We start from the raw sequence: 16,081 nt of genomic DNA, 5'->3' as shown, positions 1-16,081 counted from the left end.
TTCCCCTTTCCCACTTTGGGTGGGAGTCTCAAGTTTGTGGAAAGCACAATGATTCATGTTTCCCATTCAAATGCTTCTGTGTGATAAGGGAAGTGGCTCTTTGATGCCACGTACTCTTTGATGCTCTTTTTGATCATATCTAGTCATGATTGGTCTTTGTGGACAAAGCCACATACTGATGCAGAACTGGCCTATTCATTTAGCTCCAACTACTTAATATAAGCCCCCATCAAAATAGGTGAGCATTGATCTGCTGACTTGGAGTGCATGAGCAGTTTTTATTGTTGCAGATGGATTTCTGAACACTCATGTAAACCATTCATGTCTGTTGATGCTTGACAGTAGTAGCCATTTTTAATCTGAGTAAAATGGGTTCACTCTCAGTTGAGAGAAGCTGTTTTATTAAAAAGCTTTGAAAAGCACTCACTTGGATTAGTAAATGGGTTGAGAGAGCAGTGATTACATTAACTTCCCAATTTCTTTGGTTTGCTCTTGGGAAACAGAAATGCACTCGGGGAACAATTCTTTTTCCAGGAGACCTGAATGTGGGTGTCTTCAGTTCTGAAGCCATGCGTGTACCTCATCTCATTTTCACTGTGAAACACACTGCTGCTTGTAAGATGTGGGGGTTTTTAAGTGTTAGGTCTCTGTTTGCAATCCTAAAATAAGATAGTTAAGATTGTAACTTCCACTGAGGTGCATGGAACAGACTTGTGAGGAGTAATAACTCTGTAGGACTCCAGCTTGTTACCTGATGCTGTGTGTACACTACTGTTTTTAAAATGACGACTGGCGGTTGTTGCCTTTGGCAAAACCACATCTAGCATGTCTGGTGCATGCTTCCCAAACCACAGGCGACATTTTAACTACACAGGACTGCTTTCATAAATCCTGCATCAGGAAATAATTAACCCATGTTACAAGCTCCAAGAGATGCTTGTACTGCAGGGTTTAGAGGAAGTTAACAATGCACAAGTCCTTCCCTGTAACAGGGTCTTGTTCAGAAGATACTGTGCCCTTTGGATTCTACCTATGAGAATTCCGGGGTGCAGAATTATGCTTCCTTCCTTGTCCTGCCTCTGAGTGTGTTAAGGAAGTCTGTCTCCCTGACTGCAAGATATATCTAGTTTGGTAGATCTTATATTTAAAGAAACACAATCTTCTTGGTTCACTGTATCTTCTTCCTATGGTGAAAAGGAACAGGAGAAAGCTTTCCTTTAGAATCTCTCTCCCAGATCACCCTCATGGAGAAATAGTATATGAGCATACTCCTAGATTAATCATGATGTTCTCAAGCCTCTGGCAGGTTTATTTGCATGTGGGAATGACCTATGTCATGAACTGCTGCGATAGCAGTCCTAATAATAGTTCTATAAAAAGTACAGCAAAAACAATGGGTGCTTGAGATTATTTGATTTGGTAGGGTCTTGCAGTTTGTGGTGGGAATTGCGTCAAGTACCTCTTTTTCACAACAGAAGACCTGGATGATGGTGACACTCTTAATACTCAAAATACAACCAGTAGAATTCCTGTTTTGCCTTGTCATGAATCTGTCTGATTTGAAAAATAGACTAAGTATATCCATGCACAAAATTGTAGAAAGATATGAAAGGAACACTCCTAAGCTCACTACCTTTTGATTGAATGGAAAGTTGTGTAAAAATTAAGCCCCTTCTGACCAAAATATTCAGTGTCTAACACATTCTGAATGTGTATGTTAAGTCAACACCAGGTGTTTTCTCAAGGCTTTGACTTATAACTGGCAGTAGAGAAGGAAAGGCACTGAACAAAGTAGTACACCTATGCCTTCTGAGATAATACACGTTGGCAGGCACACAATGATTTCTTTCCAGGGCTGTTGTTAAGATAGAAGTGGTCAAAAATGATTCCGTAAGCCTTAAGGCTGCCATCTTGCACACAGTTACTTGAGATCAAGTTCCACTGTACCCAGTGGGACTTATTTTCAAATAAACATGTGTAGGAGCAGGTTGCATGAGTTGTGAACTTTTGCAAAAAGAAAAAAAAGTAACTTCTGTAAAAAGTTTTTTCCCCATCTAAATGTACTTCCTGACTGCTGCTTTATGAATCACACAAGGATCTTGTCCTGGAAAAAAAATACTGTAAATACACTTGTTATACCTTGAATAAATGGGTACTTTTCTATTAATTGGTGGTGGTGATCTTTTTTTAAAAAAGCTATTGAAATATTCTGTAAAATGTTTGTACTTATTCAGCCTGAAGAGCTGAATAGCAGAAAGGAAGAGAACATGTGTTTTGTAAGAAGGGAATATTATAACTTGTTAGTTTATATCCTGCCTTTCCAGCGCCGTCAGCCCTCTGTGGTTCACAGAGTAAATAATAATAAAAATAGCACAATAGCAATGTACACATAAGCAGGGGGAGCTGTGACTTCCCTAGCTGCTTTCACAAATAAAGTGAAGAATGCATTTTGCATCCAGCATCATACCGCTTGCCAGTCACAAAGATTGGTGTTGAACATGTGTCCCTTTTCACTTAGATCCCTGAAGAGGATCTAAGTGAAATCCTGAAGAGCAGTGCTTGCTCCTTGCAAGATAACTCCTCAGTGGACTAGGTCCAGGATTCAGGAAATTAGCTTCCTGATTTAAGCCCCAGAAATAAACACGAAGGTTTCATAGCACACAGATAAGGCAATGTGGAAAGAGCCACCTCTTGATTTTTGTTAGCTGCTTTAAAAAAAAAGTTGGCAACTTTTCCCATGAAAATGTGTATCAGTCCACATGCAGTACAGTTGCAGCAACCTCTCTTGAATATGCTATGTGATGGTGAAGAGACATGGGTGCAGGTAAATCTGCCCTGGGCTAGTCCCTGAAATATCTGCCTGTGGTCAACTTTCTTTTTAGAGTTAAGAGTTCTAGAATTATGAGATTGAGCTGCAGATGGTGCCTTTATCTTAATCCTCCAAGATACAGTTGCTGTATCCGCTGTGTTTTCTTCCAACACCCTTGTCTGCTCTCTACCTACTGTGAACAGCAGAATTGTAACTGCAGATGGAGTGCTGGATCTTCAGAACATTTCTTACAGTGTCTCATGGGAAGCCTGATCTGTTAGCCTCTATTTCAGAAGACAAGGGATATGGGTGTCTTGGTGAAAGCAAGCACTAAGCTGTCGTGCCCCTTTTGAAGCTGTAGGTAACAGAGCCATCCAAGTGCCAGTTATGGATTTTGCATCACCTCAGGTTTGTTGTCTTAAACAACTGGGCAATATGGTGTGTGTCAGAGGCTACCTCCAGGTAATAGAGAATTCCATAAAAGTTGGAAATATTTGAAATCTCTCAATTGACAGTTTATTTCCCCAAGCATGCTGTCTGGTGTAATTCTGATGAGGCTTGAATTAGAGCTAGAGGAAGGTCAAAGAGTTATTTCCAATCAGTGTATTAATTGTAGGCCCTCGTCTGAGTCTATTGTAGCTTCCCCCACCCCCTTAAGATAGTAAAACCCCCAAGAGTGCAAAGATTCAAGCAAGGTGATGAATGCAGGAGTTCACGTTTTGAGTTGATCACTTCAACAAACCTTTCTCCCTTGGAGCTTCAAGTACAGAGGTTTACCCCTCGTTTGTGCCATCTGGGTGGTTCTTCTTTTCCCTCTAGTCAATTGCTCTGTCTAAGGTGCGTGGCTGCACATCTCATAGCCAAGCTCCATGTAGCCCAGAGTTTGCCTACCCAGAAGTGAGGAATGATGTGATGTCATCACTGAACAGCCAGATGCTGCACTTCACTGCCACACAACCACAAAAAGCATCCGTGTGGCCCACAAAATTCTTGCAAGGAACACTGATCTAAGCCCCTAGTTTTTCCTGGGAGACATTTCATCACTGTATTGAACAAGCATCTTTCCAGATTCTTTATAATAATAGTTTTTGTCCTCTAGTTAATATTTTAAGTAATTATAAGCAGCAATTGCTAATAGTTTTGACAGCTGAATATTTTGTTTGATATCACTGCTCTTTAAATTAGTTGTTTGGAATGGAGTCCTTTCCTTTTTCCCTTCTAATGATGACTGGGTGGGGGGAGGATTTGTCATCATAACCAACAAGAAAATATCTCGACACGCATGTTTGGGGCCCATGTGAAAGTAAAATGCAGATATTGCCAGAGTGTGTTTGCTAACAGGGCTCTTATCTCACAGCAACTGTAGAAGGGTGGACAAAAGGAACTTGTGAAGGAGCAAAGCATTTATGTCTGTACCTTGCTGTTTAATGTCGTAGGCACAACTACCACACTAGTTAACCTACAGTGACAATTTAGGCAAATCCGGAGGTTTGCGCTTGTACAAACTTGATGACATTTTGAGAAGATCCCAACGGGTTTGGATAAGATTAGCAAAATTCATGGGAGGCAGTGGGTTTGGAGGGTTTGCCCTTTTTAAAAAAACATTTCCAGCAGAGGGCCTGGCAACACTGCCTAACACCTGTGCTCCACACTTCCCTAAATCTCCACTCCAGGATTCACACAAGAGCACACTTCACAAAAGTTTTGAGGAGCTGCATTCGAATTGTTGAGTGGAACAATTTGGGCACACCGCTGCCATAAGCGGGGCAGGGGGTTTGGCAGCAGCTTACAAGTTTCCGGTTTGGTTGGAGGTAAGTGATGCTTCAAATACGCTGTTGCAGGCTGCAATCTTATCCACACTTACCCGGGAGTAAGTGCTATTGATGATAATAGGGCTTACTTCTGAGTAGACATGCATAGGATTGGGCTCTCAGTCAAGTAGTTTACTCTTCTACTGAACTTGCCATTGAAAAGTAGTATATCAATAATACTAATAATAATTAATAACAACATGCTTAGCGGGCCATCTGCAAAGGTTCCTTCCACTATTCCAGCTTTCTGCTCAGGGATAGTGATTAGGGATAGAAAAAAGCAGCTCCTGGATGGAGGCAACTTCAGAGTGCTGGTGCAGGAAGCATTGGTCGCAAAACCAATTAGCCCCAAAGTGCCTTATCATTTTTGTATTCACTTTCATGCTACAATAAGGAATTTAGATGCGAGAAAAGCAACCAGCACTGGAAGCATACAATTAAAGCAGATTTATGGTGCTTTTGAACATGTGGGACTTGCTTGTTTAAGGCTCAGTGCACAATATTTTCACAGAATTATTATTCCGAAGGCCAGCTGTAAATACCAGTTTCACTGATATTTCAGGGCTCAAAGGATGTAGTATTGCCTGCTTGTTGCAGTTTCCCTGGCATGTTTGAAAACAGGTTGTATGTGAGGGAGTGGGATGTCATTTAGGTGTACCAACTTAAAGGAGATTTATGTTTTAGATGTACAGATGAAAGTTCCATTCCAGTATCTTGCTGCAATGATAATCTTTCTGTTACATCTTTACATCTGTTACATCTTTCTGTTATAAAAAATTCCTGAGCTACTTCCTGAGCTACTTGCTTGCAAGATAATTTTTTACATCTTTCCTGACTCCTTATGCACTTAGATGAGAGTTCAGGGCTCTTCATTGTGTCCTTTTTTCAGGGGAGGCAAGCTGGAGATGTATAAAAAATACACATGATGACAAGAAAGTGAATGGAACCCATTTTTTTTTATTCCGCTGTTGTGATTTTATTTATTGCAGTATTTCTATACCACCTTTCACAAGATGGTTTGCATAGGCAGGCAGAACTTAAATCCATTTTTCAGTGACATTTTTACAAGTATTATTTCATGAGACAATCTCATAGAACCTCAATTTCTCCAGGTGTTCCCCTTCTCATAATACAGTCGTCATCCTGGCTGCCGGCTCTTGCACTTTCCAAGCCTCTCTCAGGCAGCTGCAACCAAACTTCAGACCAGCTTCTTGAGGATGTTATCAATTTTTTGTCAGCTACTCTTCCACACAGACACGCCACTGGCCTTTTGGTCTCCCATTGAAGCAACCAATCCTGCTTAACTTTTTCAGGCAAGATGACAGCTTATCCTCCAGAACACATCTCCTGCTCCTGATATTAGAATTCTGGGTAATTTAATAAATGAAATGACATACTCATGACACACCATTTTGTCACATAATGCACAATGCCTGGAATGTGCTGTTGCAAAATATGGTGACTGTTACCAACTCAGGTAGCTTTTAAAAGAGATGTAGACAAATTTAGAAAGATCAAGTCTCTCACCAGCTATTCACCATAGCAGTTCAACAGGAAAACCACAACCTCTAGCAGGCCCCCTTTCCACCCAAACAGTAATGGGGGAGTCTTGCAAACTAAGCTCCTGCCAGACTTCCTGAGCTACTTGCTTGCAAGATAATTTTTGAAAGCTTGCAAAGCTGGTTGGCAGATAGATTCTATCATCATCACTCACTGTTGGTTTATTATTTGAGCATTGCCATGGTAACCCTCACTCTCTGCCTTCTGATCTGTCCAAGCCTCGTTCACATTTTTGCTTTCTGTGCTAGAAAGAGCTGAAACTGCTCCCCAAAAATACAAGCGCAGGCTTTGCTCAATGCCTCTGATGAGCTTGCAGGCTGCAAATGCTACTTTGCAAAAGAACATAAATGGTAATTTGCACCCATTCAAAACACTGCAGCATTTCAGCATTCAGATGGAGACATTTTGGAATCTGATGTGGGGGTTCTTTTTTCTTTCCCCCAATTCTTGGTGTTGAATGTGAAGGCAAAGATGTGTGTAGCTTAACATCCCTTTTATGGGGCTATTGTGAGGATTTTATACTTATCATCATCATCTTCCATATACCAATAGTGAACTCAAGTAGTTGCATACTATCAATTTGTATGCAAAATAGCGCTACCTACTGGGTATGTTTTAAAATGGCTCTTTTCTCTTCTGGAACCTGAAAAATCCAGGTTCCAGGAACTTTCAATATTGGGGGCAAAAAGGGATAAGAAAATGTAAAACTCATTGCTGGGAGATGGGAGCACCAGAAGATCTGTGCAGCCAGGACTATGACTGTACTATGAAGGGAAACATCTGGTGAAATGGAGTTTGGTATGGGTTTCTCCCATAGAATAACACTTTTTAAAGCTCCATTTGAAAAAAGGGGGGATTTATGGTCAGCCTGCCTATGTAAACTGCCTTGAGTCTATAGGACTCAAGTCTATGAGAAAGTCTCTTTATAAATGCTATAAATATTTTTTTTTAAACTTTCCTGCTACTTTTTATTGTGGGAGGAGGGATATGCTGTTGCTGAATAATTGCAGCTCTGCAAAAATCTGGGATTTTGCCATTGTTTTATCTGGGCAGCTTCCATTGCCATCTAAAGAAATTGAAAATGGGACATTCTGTGCTCCTCCATTCTTTAAGTCTATATTTGAGGGCAGCTGAAGAGAACAGTTAAAAAAAATGAATGTTCTCTTCATCAGTTGAAAAAGACATAGGAAAACAGAGGTTGGGAGGAAGAGATTAACCTGCATCCTGTGGATAAACCGGACACACACAGACTTCTCTTGCCCCAGCCTTCCCTTCACACCTGGAAATCCTGTAGCTTTCTGTTGCAGGGCCCAGTTGTTTCAAATACTTTTGTTGTGCCATGCCAAGGTGCTCCAATCTGCCCACAATACACCAAGAAAATCCACCTCCCTCTTGCCAGCCATGGATGTGTAGTTGTGATCGGCATTCATCTGCTTTCTTCCTGCTACATAAAATCAGTTGCCATATAAGATCAATTTTAAACAGACTAAAATCAGAAGGCACACTTGCACAAGCCAGAAGCCATTCTTTCTCCAGCAGCCAGACCTTCAAGTTCCTCTTTGCCTGTTATTTGGTCTTAAACTAATGGACGTTTCATCACTGTCTGGAGCTTATGAGAGAAGCACCTGAACCCTCACTTCCTGTGAGAGTTTGTTTCCTAATCTTGAAGCAACCACTGATAAGCACCTGCTCCCTGAATCAATCCATGTAATAACAGAAGAAGCAGGGGCAGCTCATCCATGAGTTGCATCTGTTGCAGATTGTGGGGTGGGCAGGTGAACGGGAAGTGAATTCTGGGTGTCCTTCACCCTGAATCTGCTGCCACCATCTCCCTCCAGCCTGCTGAGGATGTGATGTGCTACCAGAGAGGACACAGAATGGTCTGTACACAGCTGCAGCTGACAGTCAGTGCCAGCTGCTGGCAGTCGTCCTCTGCCTTCTTTAGTTGTCCATGGGGGAGCGCTTGCTTGGCGAGACACTGGAAGTGCTGCCTTGGGTGTCCATTCTCTGCCCTTTCTGGTGTTCCATGTGGGAGCACTCCCTCAGTGAGATGCTGGAAGTGACAGAAGGTAACCATCTTTTCAGAGACCTTGGGGACCACTTCTCAGGATCTCATGAACCACCTGTGGTCCATGGACCACAAGTTGGGAACCACTGCTCTAAGGTGACAGCTTTATGCATCTGACAGAAAGTCCACAAAAGCTTATGTTGCAATCAATGTGCTCATCTTTGTCACTTGGCAAGAGAGAGGGCGAAGGATGGACCACTTGCAGCTGCAGCCAGCACTTCCAGTGTCTTGCTGAGTGCTTCTCCAAGGACTACCAGATTTAATTGTATTTTTGTGTATGTGCAGGGGGTTGCATGTGGTCCACGATGACTCCAATTTTTGCCTTAGTGGTCCGCCAGCTCCTAAAGGTTGAGAACCACTGCCTTAGAGAGGATAGGTAAATATACCATCCTTCAGTCTCGGAAGACTATGGTATCGCGCTCTGAATAGTGGTTCTGGAACAGAGCGCTCTCTCCAGTGTATGAAGCCTGGGTAAAGTAGATATGGAGGATAGACTGTTACCCATGCAGCAAATGCCCCCTCTCCATGTCGCTGAAATGGTCCAATGGAAAGGCAGAAGCCAATACGGTTGGTTCCAGCGACGTCGCAGGAGTTGCCAGAACAGGACTGCGTTCAGCCATGAACTGCCTCAGGGACTCCGGCTCCAGATTTTACCTCGAGGTTGACTCCTGAAGCCTTTTCCATAACTGGATGTAGCCACAAGGCAGTGGAGGTTTGGGATCAGAGTTTTCCTTCTCTCAGATGAGCTGCCTTCCCAGGCTAATGAGTCCCATCTATCCGGTGGCTGTTTAGTCGCCTCTTACGACAAGTACAGCCAAACTGAGGGCCTATTATCCCCCAGCCCCCAGAGGTATTTATACCATAAATACAGCGAGATGAAGGGAGAAACAAATGTTTCTATCCAAAAGCACTCTGCATGTTGCACAGAGGCTCTTTGTCACTTAGTAACCTTGAAGGCAAGGCTGAAACTGAGCCCTGGGAGCCTTAGGAGACAGTGAAATCTAGTCGTGAGCAGCATGTGGTCTCTTTGCAATGAGGTCCTGCTGTCTCAAGAACCAGGGCTAATTAGGGATGCTGACCCCCCCAGGCAGCGCGTTGATCCTCCCCCTGGCGGCGCTCAGGGGAAGTGCAACTGCCTGTGATGCAATCGCGGCGGGCAAAAGCAGCCGCTTCTCCTCCAAGGAAGTCCTCATTCTGCTGCAACGTGTCCCGTTTGCGCTGGTGTGCGGGGCTTGCTTGAGCGCTGGCTCCGGCTTGGCTCTAGCTTGGCAGTCTGCAGAGAGAGATCCACCCAGAGAGAGCAGCCGTGCAGAGAGGGATCCACTCCTCCTCTTCCTCCTTCTCCTCCTCCTCTGTCCCTGGATATTTGGGACCTGGTGCGGATTTTCCCCCGGGCAGGATGAAGGTAACGATGATCCTTGCAGGACCCCAGCAGAGGGAGGGGGTGGTGGGTGGGAGAGATGCGCACAAACCGAGCCACGTTTGCAGAGCAGCAAAACAAGCCTCCCCGTTGCATCATTGCATCTACGTTCCAGATTGCAGGCTCTCTGATCATGTTGGAGGAGCCCCCTTTGCAATCCATAAGATCAGACATGGGTGGCTGGAGAGAAGGGCTGCATTTTCCTGTTTTTCCTCTCCTGGAGAATTGCATTGATTTTTTTTTTCCCTAGGGGGGTTGATTATGGAGGCGCCTAAAGGATTCAAAAGAGAAAGAGACTGTGATGCTTTTTCAGGGGTAACCCCCCCCCCCAAATTGCATTTTGAAATGCCTTGATTTGGGGTTGGGGAGAACATCTTCCATGTTCAAGGCCTCCCCGCCCAGGAGTTGATGATTTCGCCAATGGAAATGAGATTGCAGGCTCATCAGTGCCAAGGATCCACTTTTCCTGTTTTAGCTGGGTGATTCAAAGGGGTTTTGTTGGTGCTGCCCCTGCAAAGGGCCCAGAAATTTATTTATAGATCTCCGCGGCTTTGCAATCGATGTGCATGTTTTCTGAATCAGGTCAGCAAGCACTGAGTCAGGGGTATGGTGGATGGAAGATGTGATTTCAGTTTTCCCCACTGATGTGACTGACGCCCTGCAAGAATCCCACACTCCCCCCTCCTTTGGTTCTTTGGCAACCAAGCTTCTCCAACAGACGTGCTCAAGATCCTGTTTCACATTTCCTCTGCTGCTTTAGGTGTCAGGGAAGACGTGGTAGTTCTCATCCAAGCTACCAGGGCCCTTTTCCAACCTTCAGGTCGTGGGGGGGGGGCTGTAACTTTACACCCCCTGAACAGTCGCCCCCTCCCTAGGAGGGCCTGGGTCTCAGGGAAAGTGTGCTGACATCTTGCAAGTGAAAAGGTCATTGCAAAGTTGCATAGCTGAGCTGCATGTTGTGGATGCTGTTCTTCATACCATTGACAAGATGGGACGTGATGTGGGCCTGAAGAATAGCTGGTAAAACATTTCTCTTTAATTTTATCACCCTTCTTTCTATCCTGTCTTCTATCTTGTGGAGGAAAAAAAAAAATTCCTGCCCAAGGCAGCTTAAAAAAAATAATCTGATCAAATCAAAACAAAAAAAAGCAGAGCAATTAAGAAAACACCCAGGGCAGCCCAAGGAAGGTATTTTGGTAGCCTTAGGAAATAAGGAGATCTTCAGGTGATGTCTGTGGAGCCCAATGGATCACCTGGAGCAAGGGGTTCCACAGCCCTGCACAATGACCCTTTTGCATATTGCACTTAGGAGGGAGGTGGGTCATGCAAGGGGGTCTCCCAAGATTATCTAAAGGACAGGTATGTTCATGTGGGAGAAAGCAGGCCTCTAGATGCCCTGGTTCCCAACAGACATGACTTGGGTTTGTGTGTGTTTGCGTGTGTAATCGTTCAATGTAGTCGTATTACTGCTCATTTTGTTCTTATTTTGTTCCAGAAGTAGGACACTAGGGCAAATGTATTTTTAAGGGCCCTGCTCCTACCCCATTGACAACTACTAGATGGGCAGAAATTATGTAGTTGAAGCTGTTCCCCACAGTTTTCATCTCTAAACCAGAAAAATCTTTTCCACCACCTTTCGACAAATGAATCAAAGGCTCAAAGATATATGGTGGCATCAGCTTTGTGGACTAAAACCCACATCATCGCATGCAGGAAGAGTATCCTCAGTGTGAGCAAATTATTATTATTAAAAATATTTATATACTGCTTTTCAACAGGAATAGTTCACAAAACTTTTACATAGCAACATAATTCAATAAATGTTCCCTGTCCCCAAAGGGTTCACTATCTTAATTTTTTTTTTTAAAAGGCACAAAAGAGACACAAGCAACAGCAAATGGAAAAGACATTTTACTGGGGTGACAGGTGCTCTTCCCTGCTAAATATAAGAGGATACCACTTTAAAAGGTGCCTCTTTGCCCAATTAGCAGGAGTTATATAGATAGGGGCATGGTGGAAAAAAATGGTTGACAGTGAAGCTAGAAGGCTGTGGAACGTAAATGTTCAGGACATTTCTGCTCAACATTCAGATGTATGCCAGATAAGCACAGAGAAATCTTCCAGCTTGTAGAAATACTTCCTGCACCTGAAAATGGTGGGCTTGAGCCCACAAAAACTTTTACCTGCATAAATCTGTTGGTCTTTAAGGTGTCACAAGATGCTTTGTTATTGCTGTAACAGACTGACATGGTTAACTGTTTGAAATCTGCTAAATTTCAGGGTGCTTGGTGGCCATCCAAGTACTGGGAAAATGTAGCACCATGTGTCAAACCCTGCTTGGAGGGTCTGCATCCTTCAGTGAGTGGACAGTGGGATTGGGGGCAGACACCAGGACCAATGTAGGGGGGGCATGGTGGTGGGATTATTATGGAGCTTCAGATGGCATTAAAGGAGAAGGTCATGTTAGACGGAGGTGGTTCAAGAAAGGTGGTTCAAGAAAGTCATCAGGAGTTCCCCCAAAGAGGAGAAACATACAGACCATTTGAGAGAGAGGATGCATTCCTCTGGTTTCAGAGGCCTTCCCTCCTGCTGTTTCCTGAACAGCCAGTGGCAAAGCTGAACTGAGGAGTACATCCAGAATACAAACCTGTTGTGTAAGGAGACAATGCGACTCCCACCTAGAACAGGGCCTGGCCAGCTTGGCTTCATATTGCCTGGAGGCCTAGGAACAGCAGGAGCAAGTTTGCAGAATGGAACCCCAAAAGTTTCCAGTGAAGAGAGGGAGCAGAACTAAGGGAATTCATACCCTTTGTCAGTGGTGGTTGGCATCCAGTAGTGTTTCCGTGGGGCTCTACACGGCTGTAGTGGATGGTGAGGGATCACTGTGGATGACAGCAGTACCCCATACCATACATGGTGATGGCTGCGTGAGACCTTGCCAAGAGGAAGTGGGTTGGGACAACAACTATGCCAACCCTGTAAAGGCAAACCAGCCGCCAGTCTGAACTGGTTGCACCAACCATTTGCTCTGCATGACGGAGGCATGTGATTTTGTCCTGGCAACTCAGGAAGTATAGCGCAAAGAGCAACTGTTCACATGATGTGATGCGATTTGCACAATTGCCGGGGCTGATAAGGTGATGGAGAGCTCTGTTGTTGTGGATACAACCTAATAGATTGCAGCACTGTGGGAGTTATGGAAAGGGGCAGCTACAGTGACAAAGGGATAGGAACTTCTTACCTACTAGGGCTGGCTTTTTAGTTATGAAAGAAAGCAAAGTGAAAAGACATCTTTAAATGACTAAACACAGAGTTTGGCCATTTTATAAAAAAAGAGAGAAGCTGGGGAGAGGCAAGATTTGGATTGGGACTGTGGCAAGGGTGGGGGGGGGGCTTAACCCTTTCAGCCTGTACTGTTCTGCACAAAATTGTCTCCCTGAAACTACAATTTGCAAGGAGAAGAACTGCTGTTGGTGCCACTGAAAGGTTCCCACCCTGAAAAATAGCAGCTCTCAGATGGAGGGGTGGTGGTGTCATGATTATCACCCAAAAAGTCAGGGGCAAATTGGGAAATTCCAAACCCTGGCAGGATGCAATCCACACCCTCTGTCACCATCCTAATCCACCTAAGCTTTAAGGATAATGTGATCCACTTATAACACCATAAACAGGAAAGTGAGGTGAGGATTGCGGCCTCAGATTCTTTCAAAATGGTCAATAAAATGGATTGCACTTAATCTTCAAAATAGAAGAATTTTATTACATGAAAAGGTTAGTCTTAAGAGAGACCTTGTTGCTCCATAAACATTAGTATCATGCTTTTACAGTAGCATACAAAAACAAGAACAAGTTATCTAGCTTATCTACAGGATGGTAAGGTTACTGATTACCAACATTGCAGGACAGTCAGCAGCCTAATACTCCATAAACTGCCTTCTAACATGCTCCAGCATCAGGAGTACTAACCCTGGCTTTCCTCTCTCTCTGTGAACCCACACCCAAGTTTTATACTCCAAATTACAAATTAACCACACTTGAATAACGTCAGTCTTCTACTTAGCAACCTGCTTAAAATCTCACTTAAAGGAAAAGGCCACTTGCCCAACCCCATGACGGGGGAGCGATTTTTGTTGAAACTGTGGGATGTAAGATGAAAGAGACAAAACCCTGTCCTCTTGAACTATTCCGATATGGTTTGCCTCCCTCTTCACCCTCACTATGTAAAGTAAAACAGAAGCCTGACCAGCCAACCAAAGTGTTTTTGTTCTGTTGCGCTGTGTTAAAAAAGGGTTTAAATACAATGATACATTGGATCCCTAAATTACAATATGTGGGGATTTCATCAAAGTAAATTGTTTCACCCTAACATGAACTGGGGGAGGAGAGGAGAATGGAGGCACATGGGCATCTCCCAGTATCTATAGGGGATGTGCTCCCACCACCACCACACCATGGATACCAGAAACCCTAGCTCTGCGCTGTCTCTGCACCCCCAAGGTAATCTCCATAACCTTTGTTTGTCTTATTTACAATCACACTAAGCAAGAATGTCTCCTCCTTTTACCAAAAGCTATCAGCATGCAGGCTTATAGGAAGGCAAGCATGCAGGCAGCCTAATGCTAGAGAAGAGTAAGGGCCAAATCCTATCCATCCAGCACTGGTGCAGCCATGCTAACAAGGCATGTGCTGCATCCTGCAGTAGGGGAACTGTCACGGAAACCTCCAGGTAAGGGAACATTTGTTTCCTTTCTTCAGGGCTGCATTGCGGCTACACCAGCACTGGAAAGTTGGATAGGATTGGGCCCTGAGCAAGCATTCACAGGAAGCAGGAAGAACTGCAGATAACCTGATCCACGGATATGGGGGTAGAAGTTTGTACAAGATTATGAATGTAGTGAAGGGAGTAAATGGGAAACCTTCTTCTCTCACATAAAGAGTACTAGTGAAATTGATTGGATGTGGTTTCAGGCAGACAAGACCTACTTGTCTTGCAATGCAAGGCACGATTAACGCATGGAGGACAAACCACTTCACACTCTAGGTAGAACCTGCATATCCTCCATGTATAAACTTCCACCTAGCAACTAACTGTCCAAGAGAAAAGGAGAAGAAATTAAAACCAAATAGTTTTCAATGTATAGGAGTTGTTGTTGCTGTTGTGGGGAGTCATTAGACTATGAACCCCTCAGTCCGGAGTGGAACAGGATTGCCACCTTATCTGCCATTTATGTATAACTGAGCTATTCATTCATCCTGTGTTATGCTAAACACACACTATTTTGATCAGGCTTCTCTCCCCAGAGTTCCCTTCTAGACTTCCCTCCTGTCATTTCTCTAGTTCTTCCAATTTCTCAGTGTGTTTCTGCTTTGATGGAAGTTAATGAGATTCAATCATCCGAATCAACAATCTGCCTCAACTGAGGCGGGGAGGCCTGGCCATATCCAGCCCTAACAGGTTGGTGATATGCTTGCATGACATCATGGGTGAGAATTAATTACTGTTTGTGGTGGGTGACAGTATCAGCCTGGGTGTTGTTGCTACAACTTGCTATTACAATTGTTAAAACAAAGGAATTGTTTTAAGTAACGGGTCGGTTTTTTCTCATTGATAAGGGCAATGTGACCGTGGGATAAATAATAATAATAATACAGGTATTTCTATACCGCCTTTCTTGGTCCTCAGATTTCTCCTTAGACTTTATTCAAGGCGGTTTACATAGGCAGGCAATTTAAATCCCCGAAGGGATTTTTACAATTTGAAAGAAGGTTTCTATCTTTCAAGAAACCACAACATTCAGATGTTTCTTTCTTGATCTGGTCGCACATTCTGGCCTCCATCCTCCCACGCTCAGAGCAGATGGAATAGCTCAGCTCAGTTTGTCAGCTGCTTCAAGGTCGCAGGATGCCGGTGGCCTCGAACTGGCGACCTTCGGATGTTATCTTCAGGCAAATGGAGGCTCAACCCTCTAGACCAGACCTCCTGGCCTAACCTAGAGAAGTTGTACTTAATAGTTTGGAAAAGAGGTGGCAATTTTTGCAATGGAGTTCAGCCATTTTCCTGTTGCTTCTCAAAACACCCTTGCAAATCTCATTCACATGAAGATCAAAGAAAAAGTTCTCTCCAACAAAGGTGGTCTTTAAAAAAAAAACAACCACACACACACACATAGGTGCGCACACACAGAAATAGCCTTATTGTGCTATCTGCTTGAATTACTTGGAACAAACATGCTGCTAACAGTCTATGTCTAAGAATAGTACCATTTTATTGACTGTATAAGCAGCTATCTTATACCAAGACTTGTATACAGATTATATTTTTTTTATGATTCAGTTGCTGTAGCAAGAGACAACTACTGTGAACAGTGGCTCAAAGTTATTCCTCTGTTCTTCTCGAACGGCTCTTTCAAATG

At 43.7% G+C, this 16,081-nt stretch overlaps 1 protein-coding gene across 2 annotated transcripts in view; it reads left to right on the top strand.

Annotated features, from left to right (window-relative positions):
• Positions 1-9,587: 9,587 nt before the first annotated feature.
• Positions 9,588-16,081, top strand: part of BCAT1 (branched chain amino acid transaminase 1) — a 77,337-nt gene continuing 70,843 nt past the window's right edge. For both annotated transcript variants that reach the window (XM_066633107.1, XM_066633105.1), the window contains exon 1: positions 9,588-9,653. In XM_066633107.1, the coding sequence (XP_066489204.1) occupies positions 9,648-9,653 (6 nt within the window). In that variant the 5' untranslated portion in view covers positions 9,588-9,647. The remainder of the gene's footprint in view (positions 9,654-16,081) is intronic.

This window comes from Tiliqua scincoides, chromosome 7 (genome assembly GCF_035046505.1).
Source record: "Tiliqua scincoides isolate rTilSci1 chromosome 7, rTilSci1.hap2, whole genome shotgun sequence".
Lineage (NCBI taxonomy): Eukaryota > Metazoa > Chordata > Lepidosauria > Squamata > Scincidae > Tiliqua > Tiliqua scincoides.
The sequence above is the reverse complement of the archived record's forward strand: the minus strand, read 5'-3'. Positions and strand labels throughout refer to the sequence as shown.